Source organism: Epinephelus fuscoguttatus, linkage group LG4, assembly GCF_011397635.1.
Source record: "Epinephelus fuscoguttatus linkage group LG4, E.fuscoguttatus.final_Chr_v1".
In the NCBI taxonomy this organism is placed as follows: Eukaryota; Metazoa; Chordata; class Actinopteri; order Perciformes; family Serranidae; genus Epinephelus; species Epinephelus fuscoguttatus.
In genome coordinates, this window is record NC_064755.1 from 17,198,068 (window position 1) to 17,219,248 (window position 21,181).

Sequence of the window (21,181 nt, forward strand, 5' to 3'; positions counted from 1 at the left end):
GGAGGTCTAAGGCAACTTTCAATTGTGTCAAAAGGCTGCGAGCCCAAACCAAACCTCAAAATACAAACCTTGGCTACTTTGCTTCTGCTGAAAGCTTTAAGGCCACTTCTATGTTTTCGTAATTATGGAATAGTTACTGTTAAACACCTTTTTGGGACTATTGACACTTAAATCCAAACCAGACTAGTTAATCTGTCAACAGACAGCAAACACATGGGGCGCATGAGATTAAAATAGTGTCACAACCCTGAACACATGTTCAGGGTTGTGAAAGAGTCTCTTCAAGTAAACACAGTAAATACATATAATAAGTAAGATATAACATGTCACTTATATGTTAGCCGTTCTTCCTATATCCTTCTTATGCTAGCATAAGCTAAACTAACTGACTGCGGACTCCACCTTCAAAAAGACAGAGTGTAATGGATTAGCAAATGCAACAGTTTATCCACCGGACATCAGTATGAAATTACAACGTTATCATGATGTGTTCAAATCTAATCTTGTAAAATTTAGTGTTTGAAACTTGAATAAATACAGTTGTTTGACGGAGAAATTTGTTGATGTTTTCACAGCAATATAAAATACATATTAGAGAATTATGATATACTGGAGTGATATATAGTGTGAAGGGTTTTAAGCATTTATTTTTTCTTTTTTACAAAAGTTTTCGTGTGGTAGAAGGTTTAAAGATTATAAATATTAAAGGTTATTTCTTAATTTTATGTCATTGAATTTGTGTTCATTCAAAGATAGTGTAATGATGAATGGCTGAATGATGAAGATTGTCTTCGTTTCCTTTGCACAAAAGGGGGAATAGCAACAACAACAACAACAACAACAACAACAGCAACAAAAAAACAACAGCAGCAAAATGGTATCGGCCCAGAATTTCACAGTCAATGAATCCCATCCAAAAATGTCAAACATTTCCTTTTTAATCTTCATTTGTTTATGATAATAAACATAATTCAAAATTAAATTAAACTAACATATCATTGTCTTGTGTTTATGCAATTTCGGACTGAATTTGTTGACTATCTTCAGTACTTCAAAACATATCCTGCTTAAATTTCCCCAAACATAAAACACTTTGCTCCTCACTGTACCAAAACATACATTAACATGCAAGAGCTGAGAAATGAAGGCCACTTCCAAAACATTTTACTTTGCGTCATATGATGACAGACTCTTCAATCGCTCCATTCTACACAGGACGATCAACATCACAGCTGACGCCGCTTGAGTGCTGGCAGCCAGTTTCTACTCCACACAATGCTACTGTTGAAAGCTGAAACACCGGAGCCCAGGGGACAGAGGGCTGGCCCAGCTCGAGGTCAACGAGGACCTGTTTGGATGGGTGTGCCTCCAAAAACACACATCAATCAAGCCATATAGCATCACTGCCAGGCCGCCTGATTGGTTGACGGAGGCCCCAAGGGAGAGGAAATGCTAAAAATAGACGTGACGGCCCATTTTGGCTTAATGAGCCCATGAGACATCAGTGTGCTGTCCAGGTCCCACCCCTGCCTCGATCATGACTGGGAGAGAAAAGAGTATAAGTACTCCTGGCACAAGAGCCGGCCTTCACAAGGCTTCTGTGTGTATTTCACTGAGACCTTACAGTATATAGCACATGTGCAGCCTTCACAGATACATGACAAACATACACACATTAACGACAGGCCGTTATTCATGTTAAGAGTAGCACTGAAGTGTAAACAAAGTTCCAAATCACAGCGAGGCCTAATCTAATCCAGCTGTGCTGTGTGTGTCTGCGTTAAAGCTACAATTTTGCCCTCACCATCAAAACGCTCCTTAGAGAAGTTATATTTAGACTTTATACAGCAGTTGAGGCAGGCTCGGGCTGGCTAAACCCCACAACCACAAGAGAGGGGAACCAGATCCTTTCTGCTCCGACTGCCAGAGAGCCGAACCTAAATCATATGGCCTTTCTCTCAGGCACAATGTCCAGTTATACGAGTGCTAACATGTGAGTTGTCACACGTACGGCGCAAAATCGAAGGTAAACTCAGATGGCAATGACCGGAAAAAAGAGCAAAGTCTGTTAAGGCTATGCTCTGCAAACAACAAAACAGAAAAAAAAGGAAAAAGCACCTCGCTGCCCCCTTGCAAGGGAACACTGTGTCCAAACAAACAGTGCGGCACAGCCAAAGGGGCACACAGGAGGATGAGAGGAAAAGTTGGGCAAGCCTGACTGACTAGACAACTTCTGGCTGCATGCCATTTCACTCCAACTAGCCTTAACCTTGCCTCCTCGTAAACCCTGTATCCAGCAACGTCTTACATGCCTCTCCTTCAGACAGCTATAGGAGGATGGCTGTGTGCCATCACTGTCCCTCTGTCCTCAACTCCCTCCCTCCTCCTCCCCTCCCACAAGTCAAGCTACCCCTTGTGTCTGACTACAGCAGAATCGCTGCCTGCTACAGCAGCACTGTCCTCAAATGTCTCCTACAAAACCGCAGCAGCATAACAGAGAGAGTGAATGTGAAGGAGACGAAAGGGGGAGGAGTGTGTGTGTGTGGGGGTCAGACAGAGACGTTAATCAAGGTCTGACAATGTAAGCAGAAGAATGCTGAAAAGTCAAGCATGATGTAAACAACAACAATAGACAACAACAACAGTAAAAGGGAAGGAAAGGTCAAGAGAGGAGAAAAGAGGAACAGTGACTTGGTTAACTACCGATAGAAGAAGCAGTCGCAGCACACCAGAACCCCCATCCAGTCGGCGGTGAAGTAGCAGAGCCGGGGTTGACGAGGCTCCGACCCACAGCACCCTTCCTCCCTTTCACCTCCCCCGTCTCCGCTCCTCTCTGGGAAACTCGGCTACAGGTGCAGCAGCTCCGGCATAGCACCTTGTGTAATCGCACAGCTACTGGAATGGCCTCTGACTTTAACGCAGGACATGCGAGACGGACAGACGGATGCACGCGGTCAGATCAGGAAGTCAGCCAAGCAGATGCGCAGATAGACACTTTTCAAAACAAAAACATAATTCGCAAAACCGGACACACTTCTCCGAGCATGTTTCTCTTTCTCTCTCCCTTCCAACTACTGCAACTGCCTGACTCACTTTCACACTCTTGCACTCTCTCTCCCTCTCTCCCTCCCTCTCTCTCTCTCTTCTTGTTCGCTTGCTGGCTCCCACTTGAAAGGCGGGAAGATTAGCTTGGCAAACAGAGTCCCATAAACAAACTGCTGACTGCTGGGCAGCACAGGGTGGACTGCAGGGAAGAGAGAGAGCGATGGACAGAGAGACAGAGGGGGGTGGGTGACAATCCCTGAGAGGCTGCAATCTCAGCCATCTGTATACATCCTAAATAAGGGCTGAACATCCTATCTCCACCCATCGCTCACGCAAACCAAACACACTCTGTTTGCTGAATCTGAGTCGCAGTCAAATCCTGTCAAACCTCTCTGGGAAGTTAATCAGTGCAGCCAGTTGACAGCCTTCGTGCTTTTCCGCATGAAGTGATACATAACCAAATTCTGAGAGCAGATGGCTAATTGTCAACTCTTGAGTCAACACCGTGGTGCGACTGCACACGTGAACACCCATGCAGCACACCGTGTGCACGTATACAATAACCGTGACTCTTCATTCACACAAATGATGCAGAGGTACGGGACGGGAGGGGCTAGCACTGAGACAAGCCCCCAGGAAGTGAGCCAATCGCTGCAGAGCACTTGTGTTATGGTGTGGGCAAATAAGGTGAAGGACACAGGGTGAATCGTGGGCCTCGATACATCTTTTCTTTCCTGCATCATTCATTAAGAACAATCGCTTTCTTTTTGCCCTCTGTTGTTCACTTGCTTCTTAACACATCAGACAGAAACACACATACGAACGCTCTCAAAGCACTGCAGCGGTCAGGTGTGTGTGGTGCTGTAATCGAAGGCTGCAGTCAGACGCCAGCACAGGATTAGCCGACCGTGACGAAGGCAGACGACACAGCTGAACACTGACGTTCAATGTCAAACAGGCCGACTCCGCTCTGTTCAGAGAAAACAAATCACTGCAGCTTGCCGAGGAGAAGGCTGAGACAAAAGATGCAGAGATGGCAGTCACCTTCAGAAGATGGGAGTTATGTAGCGACCACAGGGGGACAGTTCTGCTCTTATTCTATCATCAAAAGACCTCCTAAACAGTGAGATGGATTCAACAGTAGCCAGAGGTAGTGGATATTTCACCTAACACCGCTGCACACAACTTCAGATGACACCACAGGACAACACTGCCCGTCCTCCCTCTGCTTCTCCTGTTCTCTTTGAGATAAAAGATGACAAAGACGGACCGCAGCAGCCCAGCAAAGCACTTTTACATCCCATGACGTCATCCCTCCTCCACCTCCTCCTTCTCTCTGGAGGGCTGTCACCAGGAGCTGCAGCTAACAGGCCTCCTCTTTCACTGTTTAATTACCTCATCCCTCTCACCTGCACACACACATGTGAATGCACACTTGCAACACACCATCGCTCACACAACAATTGCAAGGGGAGTGGGGGGGGGGTGGCAGCACACACTTCCTAAGTGAAAACAGAAAGGGGATAAAGGGAGGAGGGGTATGAAGCGATAACATCGTTCTCGCATTTTGGGCTGTGTGATGAAGTGGGTGTTTGGCATTCATTAGTTCCCTTTGTGTTTCAGTACCTAAAAGTCAGGATGTGGGTTTTTGTGTGTGTGTCAAGTACAGCGGAAGGCCATATGCCCTGTGACAAGGCAAAGGGGAAAAGGAGTGCCAGAGGAAAAGTGGAAGAAGTGAAACTGCCATTGAATTAACTGTCACTTTCAACAATATGAGCGAGTTCACAGGGGTCGTCTGGCGTGTTTGTGTGTGTGTACTTCCTCTAACTTTTGGCCCTTATCATGAAATCCAGACAAACAACAAAAGCAAGACATCCGCTGGATTCAAGACAACTGTGTGACTCGGTTCGGCGGACAGACAAAGAAAGAATTTTTCTTATAAAACTTGTGACTTGGAGAGATAACACAATGAAGACAGAGAGAGAGAGAGTTAGAGAGAGTGGGACCAAATCACTGGGCAGGGGAAAGACCCAACTCGTGACCGGGTTTAGAAACGCCAGGATACGAATAGAGGCCGTTGCAATTATGTCAAGAGAAAGTGGGTTAGGGGGGAAAAGAGGCAGAGACACACACAGTGCACATCGTTCTCACAGCATACACAAACACATGCAAAGTTGCTAGGTGATGGGGCGGCGAGAGGGGGGCATTTCTGTGAAGGGAAGGAGAGGGAAAGAGAGATCATTTTGCTCTTTTCCATAATGGAAGAAGGGAAACAAAAGAGTGAGCCCAACCCCTTAAAGCAAGACGGACAGGTTTCTCCCGATCCAGCCTAACTGACAAAACTACACGTGGGCGCCACATTGAAATCAGGGGACCCTTGAGAGAAATTGACATATTATCAACGCCTGATCAGCCATGATTGTGCTAACAACTGTATATTTGCAAATATAAAGAGCGGAAAGTTCAAGTTTCACAGTGAATTATCATCAAATGCCTCAAAAGACCTTAATATAGATCACGATAAAGAAGGTGCCATGCAGCTTGTGTGTGTTGCAATAAAAAAGTCTGCTACACCATTATTGCAGTCTTATCTTTAATATAAGATATTATAGAAATACTATGAAGTGCAATAAAGACACTATAAAGTCACCACTGTGAGCCTCTATGGAAATATCACAGAGAAACTGATTTATGAGCTAAACACATAACAAACCATGCTGTCCCCCTCCCTCCTCCTCCTCCTCCTCTTCCTCTCCATATGGATAACACATTATTAAGTTACCCCAGTGTCTTACCTATTTAGCGTATAGGACCCGTTCCGTTTAAACCTCATCCTGGACGACAGGAAGCGGATAAAGAAATCCAGAATTGACGGTGTTTCAGCTTTTAGTCGCGCCCTGAAAGAAACAAACCCCACCGTGTGTGTACGCGCGCGCGTGTGTGTCTCTCTCTTCTCTGGACAGGCTGCAGAACAAACAAACGCGGAACAACACGGATAGTTGCTCTGTGCAGTCCTCACTCACTCCTCCAGCACCTTTCTCTCTATCTTCCCAAACCTCCTCCTCCTTCTCCACCTCCTCCTCCTCTGGTTCCCCCCCTCGGTGTAGTTTCCGTGGGGCAGGGTTGACGACTCTTCACACTGCAGGCTTTTTCGGTTACAACAATAAGAGCTGGTATCTGTGGCGTGCGCGAGGTCCGCAGCTTAAATCTCGTGATATTAACACGGAGTCTGGTTGAGGCTGGGTCGGCTTTGTGTTCGCTGCCGCGCTGACGCAAGCCACCTCGTTTTTACACATGAAAAAAACACCACGCGCAACTTGAATCTTGTCTTTCAGTATCTCCACACTAACATCCACTCCTCCGACTCAATTCGGCTACATAAACCCGAACTAAAGCGACAGCTAAATACACACAAACATTAAAAACACATTTACAAGCCGGCGAGCCCTTCATGGAAAATGGTTATCGATGCGAGCCAGCTTCCTTCTTCTTCTTCTTTTCCCCATTCACGGTCCTGAGGAGGCTCTCATGTTTCAGCAGCGTTTCCTATCTCAGGAGCTAAATATACACACGTTTATGTTCCTCCATATGCTCAACACAAACCAGACTCCACCACCCCAACGCGGCTCTTATCAACACCTGAAGGGTGACACAGACTTAAGGCTAAGAATAGGGCTGAGGATCCATTAATGCCATTTAAATCCAAAGTAGCCCTTCCTAGAGTATGTGTGTATTTCTAATGGACACACACACTTGAGTCAGTTTGCATTTCACGACACAGGAAGCTGGTAAACATGCTCCAGATGAGCAGAAGTACAGCCTTTTATTCGATATATTATTAGCACATGTCACTGGATCAAATTAGAGGATGAAAGTAACTGACTTTCTGGATGTGATACTTTTCATGATCACAGATGTTTATTTGAAGCGAACTCTTGAGCTCCTCACACCAGGTGCTTCTGTGAGCACAATGAACCAAGTGACCATTAACAATGAACCCTAATCACTTCTGGCTGGTGAGTAATTTCCGTGTTTTGCAGCATTTTCAGCATCCTCTCAGACAAACACGGCAAGCGCTGACAATGATACGAGCTGCAGGAATGTTTCGTTGTGGAGGAAATGACAGGCAGGGGAAAGCTCAAAGTGACTTTGAGCAGACACGGAGGTGACACTGGAGTGATTTTACAATGAGAGAGTGTGATCTTTAACACTGCCCGCCCAAAGTGTGTATGCATGCCCTCAGGGAAGTGAGTTCGCTGCCCCCGCTGGATGATCTTTACACCACTGGGTGTGTGTACAGTAGATACAGCTCAGGTGAGTCAAAGCTCTTGTTTTGTCAAGCTTGGATTTGTATGGTGGCGGATTAATAAAAAAAAAGCTGGTACAGAAAGGTTGGAGAAGAGAGAAGATGGATGGATGGGGAGAAGGGGGGAGTGGGAATATGTTGAGCAGAGCCAGACCACAAAGACTGAAAAATGGAAGGACCAGATGTGCTTTTCTTACAGCCAACTGAGGAAGCGTCAGGGAGGGGAGGAAGACGTGCAACGAGGGTCCCAAACTGGATTAAAATGCAGGATGTTTACCATAACATGCAATATGCTTTAGCACTTGCCAAGCGACTCCAAAAATGACATTGTTGGAACTTTTACGAAGCTATCTGAAGACACAAAAACAAAGACTAAAGGAGCTATTTTCAGCCGAAAGCTTCAAAACTGTAAGACGACAGAGATTAATTAAAAGAAAAGTCAACGAAACAGTTCCAAGAATCCTCAGCACCATGTCCACAAAAAAATCTGATAATACAATTAAATGTCTCATTAATTTTTGTGTGCGTGTGTATAGGTCTGGAGGGATTACTGTACAAAAATGATGAATCCAGGCAAGCGGTAAGTTTAAGAGCATGTGGGGTTATTCAGCATTACATCATGGGAGTGCGGTGCAGTGTCTGTGTGTGTGTGTACGTGTGTGTGTGATTCCTCCACTCCCCACAAAAGCACTCAGGGTCGGTTTCAATGGCTCCAAGCTCGTTTATTACAATAAGAGCAGCCTGGCACCAGAACTGCTGATCAATCGCATCACTGCTGCTGCTGCTGCTCAGTCAGTCACTGCAGAGTTACACAACAGCCACTGGAGGGAGGAGAGGAGGAGGAGGATGGGAGGAAGATGGTTAACGGAAGAGGAGAAGACTCTGTAGGGTATGGGACAGAGCAGGCTTGAAAAGGGAGCATGGTGGAAGGAACAGAGGGGTGAACACTGCAGACAGCAGAGGCACAATTAGCCTGAGCTTTATTGATGCAGTTCAAAACAACACCCCCTCCTCTTTCCTCCCTCTATTCAGTCTCAATCCATTCCTCCTTCCTGCACTTATTCATCGCCTGCACCTTAACTTCCCTTGATTTTATTGCTCCTTTTGCAGCCCCTTCATTAGGCTAATTTGAGCTTTCTTGCTTCTTTGGCATTCCTTTTTTCTTTTCAAGTCTCTTCTCCACACATCCCCCTTCTTTCTCTCTCTTCTCCCCTTCTGTCCATCCAGCTCAGGCCCTCCCCACATTCCTCCCCCTGGTGCATGTTGTGTAATAATGATGTGAACTTTAACAGCATGTCCATGCATACAAATGGCGTCAAAGATGCCAGTTGACGCCTTCTCTTTTTCGTCTAAAGAGTGAGCTGCACATTTTCCCTGAAGGTGTTGATATCGAGGAAAAAATAAAACGCTAATAAACTTGTCTCTTTTCTCTGCCTCGCTCCAAGTGACAGAGAAGCTTCCAGAAAACAGTCCTCGCTGGCTGCGGTGCGACTGTGGAATAGCCCTGGCCTCCCTACGCTCCTACACAGGCTTTCCAGGAATACATTGCACAGAGTCAAACTCTGGACCGCAGTGCACAAACACACACAAATGGACACACACACACTCCACTGTGGCTCCAGCAACTTGAGTGCATGTGTGCGCGGAGAGCATTAGAGAGACCATGTCACTGCATTCGCCAAGTTCCCCAGCACAGAGGTGATACTGACAGAAAGCACACACACATACACACACATTTCCCGCTATCACGCCAAAAAAAAAAAAAAGAATCTTATGAAACCACTGACATGTGTGCATTACGCAATTTAATGTACACGGCGTCTTGTTGCCAAATACTAAGAACGTACTGTTTCTGTCACCCACACACCCGAAATATGTTTCAGCACACACAAACACACACACACACACACACACACACTGAGTTCAGTTAGCGGTATATGTGAGCTGGGACTGTGCCAAGGGGTGCAGTATGAAAGGGCCTATATATACGGCCAGGCTGGGCGACGCCAGCAGTCCGTCAGTCTGTCTGTGTGACTGTCCTTCACATACAGCCTGGTCTATAGTGAGAGGAGTCCACTAATAACTCACCTTTTATAGACACCTCAGTCTGTCTGTCCCTTCAGTCACCCCATAGTAGGGGTGTAACGGTAGACAAAAGTCACGGTTCAATTTATGCCCCGGATTAGGAGTCACGGGTCAGCGCAAGTTTGGTACAGCAGACAAAAAAACTTACATGCATAAGGATTGGTTTCCCCCCCCCCATTCAGTTTGAACAGACAGTAGTGCAAGTGTCAAAGATGGACAAAATCCTATTGCTGGGGAATGAGAGCATTTCACCCACTGGCAGCTTTGCTAAACTTTTTTTCATTACACTGTACCAACACTGACACTTTCCTAAAAAGCAGCAGGTCACAACACAAAACATTTTAGTTCCACCGTTGCTTGAGTTAAACATTCAAAGCATTTATCATCCCTGTGATCAGCCCATCTGGGTGATTCCAATTGGTAGAAGACCCCCTGAGACCGCTCTCCCTCCTGGGCCACAGCAGCTACGAAAGGGTCAATCAAAGTTATGCTAACCCCAGTATATAGCGTACGGCTAAAAGTTTCCAGGTGTAATTTGCTTATGAAATTTGGATCTATATTACATGCAATAATTTCGAATACTATGCGCTGTGGTGTGCATCATACTGTTACAGTTCGATTCAAATACACAAACCATCACATCCCTTATCTATAGGCTTTTACTGCTTGTTGCCGGCTGACCCTCTATTACCACACAGCTGGGTTAGCTTCCAATAATACAGTGTGACACAGGTCTCTCAGTATATAGAAACTCATGAGAGTTCAGTATGAACTAACAAGCAAAATGACAGTTGTGTTGACATTTTCTCAAATGTCTGGATGCCTCCGAAGGCAAATGTTATGTCTGGGTGTTTCTGGGCTCTGCACCCAATCAGTATTATCTTTCTATATCTAGGCAGCTTTGGTTTCAATTCAAATTCCAGGAAATGAAATGCAACCTTACCCATGCTCCGATCACTGCTCAGGCATGTTGAGAATGTAAAGCTCAGCGCCAGCTTTGGATAACCATCGAGCCCAATTTGTAGAAGAAAAAATATATATATATTTTCCATAGTTATTTTTGCAGCTACGAGAATATTAAGAGGACCATATACTGGTGGCCATAAGTGGAGAAATAAAGATCATGTCCTTTAGAGATAAAGCACTTAGTCGCTTACTGGATCAGCTGATGAACAGAAAATAAAGCTGCAACAATTCTGATTATAAATTAATCATTTAAGTCATATTTTTAAGCAAAAATGCCTAAATTCACATTTGTTACTTGTTGGTTTTCTCAGCATTCTAAGACAGTAAACTGAGTATCTGTAGGTTTTAGACTTTTTGTCAGACAGTCCAGAGTGACACTGACGATGAATCGAAAAATAATAATTGCAATAATTGATAATAAAAGTAATCCGTTTTGTTTTTCTCACAATTTGCATTCAAGGAGACTGGAGGAAGTTAACATTCTGCTTTCAGAAACTACAACAAAGTGGGCATTTTAAAGGCTAATTAGAGTGTTTTTAACCTCAATTCATTTAGACTTGACTACTTGTAAGGCAGCAAAATATTTGAATAAATGGTTCAGTATTTCTCCACTATAATTTAGCTTCTGGCAGTGTGGAGAAGACTTTTCAACACTACTTCAGACCTCTAAATTTGTCTTTTTGTGTGTGTGTGTGTGTGTGTGTGTGTGTGTGTAATCTGCATTAAGTATCAAATATAACGATCTAAAAATAGAAAATCATTCACTGTATGAACATTTTATGAGTCTGCACATCCATCCTGTGACTGGAAAGTCATGATGGACACTGCTTACTGAAGCCCTGATATGGAGAACCTCTGAGGATGGTGGGACTATGATGCCACCTACTGTTAACCAGAAATAATGCACTGCTCATGTGGCTAGAACAGCCCAGCACCTCTGCTTTCTCATTCTCTGTCTGAGGCTGCTGTGCTAAGTGAGTCGAGCTGGGCCTCAGGGGCACTGATGAAAGAAAGGCAGCAGGCAGAGGTGTGGGCCGCCACTGATGTCCTGTTGACTGGTATGCAGTCTGGTATTGCTGGCATGTGAATAAAGGCTCTGCACCAGTGATGGAAGGGAGGGAGGAGGTGAGGAGAGAAGATTAAAAAAAAAAAAGAAAATGAAAAAGACAAGTGAAGGAAAGCAGAGCTGATGCCTCAGTGACGTCTGGTATTGCTGGTATGTGAAAGACGCTGAGGGCATGTAATGAATGGAGGGAGACGTGGAGAAGTAAGGCCTACCAGGGCGAGCTATTAAGCACCGATACAGGATCCTTTGTGGAGAACTGCATTTAAAAGCTTTTGGAGTTTTTACTTAAAGCATACCTTCAGTGAAGAAAAACAGAATCCCGGAGAGAACCTCAAAAGCTCAAAGGAATACTTCGCCTGCAAAAATGACCATTTGTATATCAATTACTCACCACATGTTACCTTTAATTCCTGTTTTTCTTCCATGCCTCCATGGTGAACGGAGAATCCAAAAAGGGGAACATTTTTTCATGAATTCAAGTTAACAGGGTCAGAAACTGCAGAAACTGTATCAAAGCATCCGTTTACAAACTTTCACCCAAGTCCTGCAGTATAATCCAACTCTCAAGCCAAACACGGACCCTGATTACTTCAATTCATTAAGAGTGTTTGCCTTTTTGGATTTTCTGTTCACCACGGAGGCATGTGAGAAAAACAAAGCTTTCCTCATGAATTCAAGGTAACACAAGGTGAATAACTGATACACAAATGTTCATTTTGTCAGTGAAGTATCTCTTTAAAATGAGAGGACAGGAATGAGCATCAGTGTTTCTTCGGCACTGAATGACTCCAGCGTGCAACCACCAGTAAATCATTATTTGACTATCCAAATTGCCCTCAAGCTTCACTTGAAAAAACACTCAAAGAAACATAACAATAATAAATAATAACATAATAGCGTGCTTCAGCACTGAGAAGAAAAGGGCTATTGATCCCTGTGTCTGCCTCTGGCTGGTGGCGGACTGGTATCGCTGGTTTGATACTGCAGCCGCGCTTGATACAGTCATGTGATACTGGACTGAACTGGAAAGAGTCGACAGAGCCCCGGTGCACACTGGGAAGGCCTGCAAGCCATGATTATGCAACAAGAAGATCTGATTTCATGCTCACTGGATCTCTCTCGTTCTTCCTCTTTCTCTTCTTCCACACTCTCTCTGCTTTTATCTACATTTCTGTTCATGTCACCCCCAACTGTCTGCTACGTCTCTTTTCCTTTTGAACTGCTTCCTGTTGTCTCGTCACACACACACATATACACACACACACACACACACACACACACACAGGGCTGAGTATGCACCACTTTATTATGTGAAACAGTGAACTCATATAGCCTTTTAAAGTCAATCTCGTTGACCTAACAAAGTTACTTAACTGCTGACAGGTAAGCAATTTTTTGCCCCGCAGCACGTCACTGCCCACTGGACAGCTGTGAACTGGACATGTGCTGCCCTCTTGTGGTAAAACAGGCATTACATCCAATTTCTGCTCACAGCAACCCAGCAATTCCAGCTATAGTTGCAACACACAGATAACTACATCAGACAAAGAGGACTGAAAGGTCCTGAGCGGTGGCTTACTTACTGTAAGGTGGTAATATAACCAGCCCAGAGACAGATGAAAGACTAAACAAAAGAGCCTTGAAAGGTGGTCAAACCAGAATAGCTACAGTATGTAGGGCTGATATGACATTAGAGCAGCCACACGTTAAATAACCACAGAGACTGAAAAGGTTAGGAACCGAAACACTAGTCCTTGTTATAATGCTTTCCTCTTTCGCTTTCTATCACATGGTTCCAACCCACATCAGGATATAAGGTTCAGTGACATTTCAATAACTTTCACAGTCATTTTTATTTCGTTTCCTTTATTAGGATCCGCGTTAGTTCCGTCAGAACAGATGGTTTCCTCCTTGTGGTCCAATTACACACCATTACTTTCAAGGTCGAGGTTGTTTTATTCATTGTTAAATTGTGGCCAAATCAATCAAGCTCTCTGTCAGAGGTTCACAGAGTTGAGGTGTATTAATAGACCTGGTGTCATTAAAGTGGTTTTATTATTTTTCTAAAGAAGTAGGTTTTTCAGAAGTCTTTTGACAAATACACAGACATTGAAGGATTCTGGGGCCTGTAGGAACTCTGGGATCAGTAGTGATACATGTGCTTTTTAAGAAAAATGACAGTCAACGAATGTCTCAGGACGTGACGCAGACAGTTTGCAATTAAGTCACAAGGTAGAGCGGGTCTTCCACTGATTGGAAGGTCAGCGATTCGATCCCTAGCTCTTCCAGTCCGCATGTCGAAGTATCCTTGGGTAAGATACTGAACTGCAAATTGCTCCCGACGGCTGTGCAGTGTGTGATTGTGTTTGAATGTTTAAAAACGGAGTAGCAGGTGGCATCTTGTGTGGTAACCTCGGCTACCGGTGTGGGCGAATGTGACAAGTAGTGTGAAGGTGCTTTGAGTGGTCAAAAGACTAGAAAAACTATATGCAAGTCCATTTACCATTTCATTGACTCAAATGTAACAATAACTTAACTCAACATACTACTGCCTCTGATGATAATTACACCTTTTAATGCAGGTAAAAAGAAAGAAAACTGAGTCAAGAAACAAAATCAATTGTAACTTGATACCTACAACAATGAACACCAAGGTCACTGTGACTAAAATGGATCTTTCTGCAGTTAAATCCTCAAATGACAGATGCAGAAAAGACACACACCCTAACCTTGATGAGATTCTCAACTATTTGTAGAGCACTGACAATGTGACCCATTCTGATCCGCATTACTAAACACTGAGCTGTGGCCTGACAGCGGCAGGCTGCGACAGACTCCAAATCCAAACGATAGAAAAATGTGAACTGTCATTCCTTATAATTTATTCAAATCTCAAGACTCATTGTTGTCACTGAAAGCTGTACTGAACACACTGAGCATGTCCCAGCAGCTCTGAGCTGATGCTAGGAAAGGCTGCGCCCAGGTGACTGTTAATGCCCACACTGGAAACAGTTCCTCACCTCCACCCATACACACACAAACACACACCTACTGCTGAAGTGTTCACTGCACAGGTGGTTATGTAACAGCTGGTATGTGCAGTGGGGTGTGTGTGAGAGAGTGTACATTATCCAGTCTCTGCACAGTCTTTGAGGAGACCAGTGACCCCTGACCACCTATGACCACAGCTGCTCACCTTTCAGCTGTTAGAGATCCACTTCAGATAACTCTAATATACCAGCTTCAGTGAAGGTCTCACTGTAATATAAGGCAAGAGGAAGTAATATGGCGTGGTCAGCTGCTCGGAGCAAAACAGAGCAGAGGCACGATGAAGAATTTATGTGCGTTATTAAAGTTTCTGGGATAGATAGGATAAGGAACTATTGCAATAAAAGTATTAAAAGGAAAAATCCACCACAAATTTCGATCGCTGTTAACAGCTCTGGAGACGTATTGCACATTTTCAGGCCTCCTTCTTATTTGTTAGAGTATTTTTATCCTTCCTGCTGATATCTGTACAAACTACACAGTGCATGATATGACATCACATCAATTTCCCAGAGGCCACTTCACCACACTGTCGAATTAACAAATATAAACTATGGCACAAAGGCTAATTACCAGTTTTGAGGCATGCAGTGCAGCTGCACAGAGTGGTTATCACTGAAAGTTAAGGGGACGCGTCGACTGAACAACACGGAGGAGACCAAAAGACAGAAAAAGACATGTGTGGTTAGAGACCGAGCTCATGTTGCCACTTTCTGATAAACCACGCAGAGTGACAGACGCCCAGCTGGAGCCCGCATGAGGAAGGCAGCACTTCCTGTGTTTGTGCATCACACTGTTTGCTTTCCCTTCAGAGCAATGAGTGATGAAGACTTCCTGCGAGCTCCAGCTCCAGACTCCCTGGCCGGGTGGAGAGGCAGAACAATGAGAAAGGAAAGAGAGCGCGTTACAGTACAGGGTGGGGCAGAGAGGGAGATAAAGGAATAACAGACACACACACACGAGCCAAACACGGGGCCATATGCAAACAGAGGCACGGATACAGGTGTATGTGATGACACACACCCAAGCCAAACAGGCAAACACGCAGTCAGAGTGCAAGTACGATATGAAAAAGGGGAAAGAGAGAAAACGAAAAAAAGAGAGAGATCTTATGACTTCAAAAATGTTAGCTTCCTTCATTCAGACTGCACCAAACCTCGCTTTAAAAATAACAGACACAGAGCAGCAACTCTCAGGTTTCCTAAACATGAAAGAGTCACCGCCACCTCACTGAGGTTACATGCAATCCCCAGTGATCATGAGAAGTGTCCCATCTGTGTGCACTGTATTTCTGCCCCCTCCCCTCTTCTCTTGGCCCTGAGCAACACATGAACTCAACAGAGCGGACCAAAACCCCTGACCTACTGTTCCTCCATGAGAGGAAACGGATGTGGAGAATGTTTCGCGCTCGCTCTCATTCTCTCTCTTACTAGCACATGAAACAAACGTGCAAAGTGACACATCAACCAAACATTGAGGACAGAAACAGCTTACTGAGCGGATATCCAGCACGCCACTTTGTACACATATAGCCGCATCCAGAGCCATACATAGACCTTCACTATTTCTATCTGTCGCTCCTGTCAGATCCTGGCGTTTGAAGTAGGGAAGTCGTCATGAAGGCCAAAAGACTCCGTCTAAATGTGAATGTGTGACTAAAGGGGCATTCCACCTATCTTGGCTTGGCTTTGACCATTCTGTTTCATTAACAAGTTTAAAGATAGCAAGTTGGCAGAGAACACAGTTTCCCTATATTTTTTTGCAGGTTTTCATCTTCTTTTTGAACTTTGGTCCATTTTTTTCCATTTACACATCTAACTCTAGGACATGTGGAAAAAAAAGCCAACACATCAATAGCTTCATCCATAACTAATGCTACTGGTGCTAATGAAATATCAGTCAGAGGTAGGGCTGTAGTAGACTCCAAATTGTGTCAGTCAAATCAGATTTGGCTGGTCAATATGAATATTTGACTATTTGTTCCTTTGGTGCCATATGGAGTTTGAAAGGGATTCAGCCGGATGTAATGTAGTAAACAAGCTAACTATGCTAATGATAGATCAGAACTGTGCAACAACATTTTCTGTCGACACTAGAAAGCAACTAAATATGAAACAGTCTCTGGCTTTTGTTTAATGTGAGCTGTTAATTCACCTCTTCTAAGCAGAAGGTGGGCAGCTGACTCTCTGTCTGCAGCTTCTTTCAGAAGAACAGAGTGAAAGCAAGGAGCGCTCACTCTGCAGCTAAATCTGGGGAGTATAATGCACAAAAAGAAAGAAAGAAAACAAATAAATCCAACTGCGGAACTTGAAAGAATCTCATTTGAATGAGCGCCCACTGACTGATTATTCGAATCATCCACTTTCAGGGGGCAGCCCTACTCAGAGGTATGTCTTTGTGCAGCAATGTCTGTGCCGATTATTTTTTTGAATAACGAATTTTTTTTTTTTGACAACAAAATGTCACAGTAAAAAATGTCCATTATAGTTTCCCACCGCCCAAGGTGACATATTCAAATAGATTGCTGTATTAGATAATTAGTCCAAAACCCAAAGATATTCAGTATGCTATCACATATAGTGTTTTTGTACCTAGATTACAATTTTGACAACCCAGGTTTGATGACATGGATGCGCAGCCATTATGGAGATACCTGAGGATGGATTACCTCACACAATTTTTTTTGCAGTCTACCACCTGTTTTGTAATAACTTTTGGCAATCTGTAGTACTACATCTTCTTTTACCAGTCCCACAGATTAGTACAGCCAAAAACAGAGCAATAATTAACCACTTAGCAACAATAATCAGGAACAGTTGCATGTTCAGTTGCTTTTTATTTCTACATTCAGTATCTCCAAAATGGCCGACTTCCATGTTGATGACTTGCCATGAGGACCCACTACTGCAAAACAGTGCAGCAAATCCTCATATTTGAGAAGCTAAAAGGTGACTAAAAGAATTTATCCATTACCAAAATAGTTGCCAGTTATTAGTTCCAGATAGAGGTGCAACTTATTGTTACATTTCTGATTCCTTTTGTTAACACTCAAATATTCCCTCCTAGCATTTAGTCCCTCCTAGACAGACAGGTATATTAGTTATGTGAATGTGTCAAGCTCAGCGCTGCAATGCTGCACACAGAACAAACACCACTGCCAGTGACAATGACAGGCACTAACTTGTTGCATAATAATTAGACAGCATGGAGAATGCCGCTTCTCAAAAAGCCTAACATAACCAGCACTGTGCTGCAGAGGCAACATGAGATCCTTGTAGGGAGGAACTGAGGACAAAGAGAAGGGCAGAGTAGAAACAGTATGCAGAAGACGGGAGGTCAGGAGTCATTGTTCGCTTCACAGATCTTCTCCCTCCATCGCTCTTCATGTAGGCTAATCTCTTCCATCTCACCTCCCTGAGCTGGCCAGCTCACTTAGCCTCATTTAACCAGCTAACGGCCAGTAATAAATCAGCAGCACACTCCTCTCACCTCTAATCTGTAGTAGACTGCTCTGCTCTGCGCACTCCCCCTGATATATGACTCAGTCCTCGCTGGCTTCCAGCGCGAGGCAGCTACTGTAGGTAGAAAACCTCTGTAGGGAGTATGGGTCAGACAGCAAGCAGAAAACAAGACTGGGAGGATAAAATTAGAGGTACAGGATGAAACAGGAAACAAAGGGACAGACTTAGATCCCGTGTTTTCTTTGTTTCCTGGCTGGAGTTCATATGACGTTTCATCAACATCTTTGTCCAAATGTCTCGGCCGTTGCCACATATATTGGACTTCTTAAATCCAGTAATATAAAAACAAAAATTAGGGCAGAGTATCATTCATCAAGCTTTAATACAAGTAAAGATACAGCTTCAGAATTTCCATGCCAATACCAACATGTATTTTCAAACCTTTGTTTGGGAAGCATGAACCCATTTTTTGCCCAATGCATTGGTGTTGAATAAAGAACTCTGGTATGGTCTGATATGGTTTAAGGTTTAAAAAAAAAAAAAGTTTCCCTTTTTAGATTAGAAAATATCTAATTAAATAATAAACAAATGAGACAATACGTTGATAGTTTAAGATAACGAATGCTCCTATTACAACACAGTCTGTACTCGAAACTACGGCGGTTCCATACCCAACCTTTCAACAATAAGGGCGTTTTCATATTAAGTAAGATTGTTTCTTCTGTACCTGAGTATGATTTTCCAATTCCTCTCCACTCCCCCTCTGCACAGCTTTTACATTAGTAATGTTCTTGGGCCTCATTTATAAAGCTTGCTTACGCACAAAACGGGGCTTGAAAGTGGCGTACGCCACTTCCCACGCAAAGGTTGTGATTTATAAAAATAAACTTGGCGGGAGAATGTGCGCACCTGTAAGCAAACTCTGAGTCATGCGTGCACACATTTTGGAGAAACTGGGAAGTGGCAACGCAGACGGCGAGGTGGAGAAGTGGAGTCAGATTTTTATTGATGTCTCACACAAATTTAATGTCACGCTATATCCACCTTAGATCCACGTTATTACTGAAATTAAATCCTACAGCCTTATTTTGCGCTTGGAGTGAATGATAATTGTTTTATAAAAACATTGTAAAATCCAACTCAAATCTTGAATTGAAATTCTTTCTAAATAAGTATTTAATCTGCACTGCCTCTAATGTCTCATTGTCCACTCTGTGAGTGCAGGAGGGGGAGAGGACGGCGCAACTGCATGGAATATATTTATTTATTTAGCTAAATATTTCCAGTGCATTTATCATGTCTCAAAATACAGCCATTAAGCACAACCATTAGACTCATTTCATCAGCGCTACTTAGACATGTGCTATTCATGACAAAACCGGCATGAAGAAACGTGTTCGCCTATTACACTTTCATCTTTGAATTGTATTTCAAATTACACGTTGTATTTTGGGACAGGGATACCACTGGTTCATGCTGTAATTCAGGCCGGGTGTCTGATCAGACTAATTGCCATAAACATATAAATACTGTGGTGACCCTCGTGCATAATTGCGCAAGATGGCACTGGCACATACTCCTTTTTGCCTCCACCTTTAATAAATGTGATTCTTTATGTCGCACATCAGTGTCAAACATCCTCAAATTTAAAAGTAACACATTAACTACATGTTGGTAAAGGAGTAGAAATATTTGGTCTGCCTTTAGATCAGACCACTTTTTTTTTCTCTGTCACTGTCCGTGCAGTCCCACAGACACAGCTGACAGCATCAGCAGCGTTGATGTGTTGCCACTTTTCTCGCTTTCTTTTATTAGTGATCCCGCTGCTGCGGCCACCAAATAAAATCTTTCTTCAGTCCTCCACCTCCCGTTAAAGGGTCTCGAGCTCAGTCTCGGAGAAATTCCGTTTTTTGGTTTGTTTCTCATACCTGTCGCCGTGACTCACAACGAGAGAACACTCGCATGCTGGCTTATTTATATGCAGATCGCATTCATGAGGTGATTTGCATGACCATTTATGGTTGAACTAGGGCATGTAGAGGGCGGAATATGAGGCGGATCTGGGTGCGCACAACTCCAGGAGGTCTGTGATTTATAAAGAGAACATTGCGTGCAAGTGTGCGTGCACACGGTTTTATAAATCAGATTATTTTTTGGCGCACGCCATTTTCAGCTTTTGGGCGCACGTCAACTTTTAGTATGAATCCTAAGCACTCTTTTATAAATGAGGCCCCTGTTCCCTAGAACATCATTATCAACACAACAATTGTTTATGTCAGACAACGTCAAGACCGAACTTATTGCCTGCCTCCCAACTTTATCACCCATGGCCGTGCAGTTCAGGGGACGAGCTCGGTGCATGCTGCACACATATGCATATCTCAGAGGCCAAGGGTGGCACCGAGAACTGCCTTTGCAACTCTACTTGCCCACTGCTACTCACATTAATAATAGTCCACTTTTGTGTTTTGATGCAGTTAGTTTTCATACCTGATGGGTACCATACCCAAGTACACATGAACCATACTCAACACGACCTTTTCAAGTGGACCCAGGAACGAACCATGCCTGAATAAGGTATGCAGTGTTCAAACTGTACTCTAGTCCCAGATGTGAAAGTTTCCGTAGTTAGCATGCTAACTTTTTTCAGTCTGTTTACCATCAATTACCTAATAACTTTCTATGGTGACACCGTTATCTTCAGATATTGTAGGAACAGAAAGACACAGTATGCCTCTCACATTATAACTTGTAGTATGTTTATTTAAGTTCAGTAAAGCTCTCATGTTGACGGACTGAGCTGGATGTGATGGTGAGAAGTCCTTCCTTCCTTCCCCTGACTTCCTGGATTAAACGGTGGCAATGTGAGCTGCTGGCCTTGCTCCCACGCCTGGACTCCTCGTAATACCCTGTGGTCACAGCCAGTCTTAAGCGCAGCTAGCTTTTAAACTAGCTGCTAATGCTAACAGGCTGTTGGCTCAGCGTTAGCACTTGTCACGAGCCACCCAGCTCAGCGACCACCGGCGATTAAAAAGGCTTTCACAAAGGTCACGTTTAGCAGGTCTACGACTGGGAGCACTCAACAAAGAAGAAAAGGCCAGTGTTGTGATACCATGTCAGACAGCCGCGTATGAAAGACCTAGACTGTGTTATAATGAAGTACAGTGTACTGTGGACTGGACGGAGCATGTTCTCCAGCGTGGC

At 43.9% G+C, this 21,181-nt stretch overlaps 1 protein-coding gene across 3 annotated transcripts in view; it reads right to left on the reverse strand.

The window, feature by feature from the left end:
• Positions 1-21,181, reverse strand: part of mob2a (MOB kinase activator 2a) — a 69,718-nt gene that overhangs the window by 35,143 nt on the left and 13,394 nt on the right. Inside the window, exon 1 of one of the 3 annotated variants that reach the window (XM_049575412.1) lies at positions 5,841-6,096. The exons of 1 other annotated variant lie outside the window; for it this stretch is intronic. In XM_049575412.1, coding sequence (XP_049431369.1) covers positions 5,841-5,878 — 38 coding nt within the window. In that variant the 5' untranslated portion in view covers positions 5,879-6,096. Of the gene's footprint in view, positions 1-2,703; positions 3,198-5,840; positions 6,097-21,181 lie in introns of those variants that run through there. One more of the 3 variants, XM_049575413.1, reaches the window with a different exon arrangement.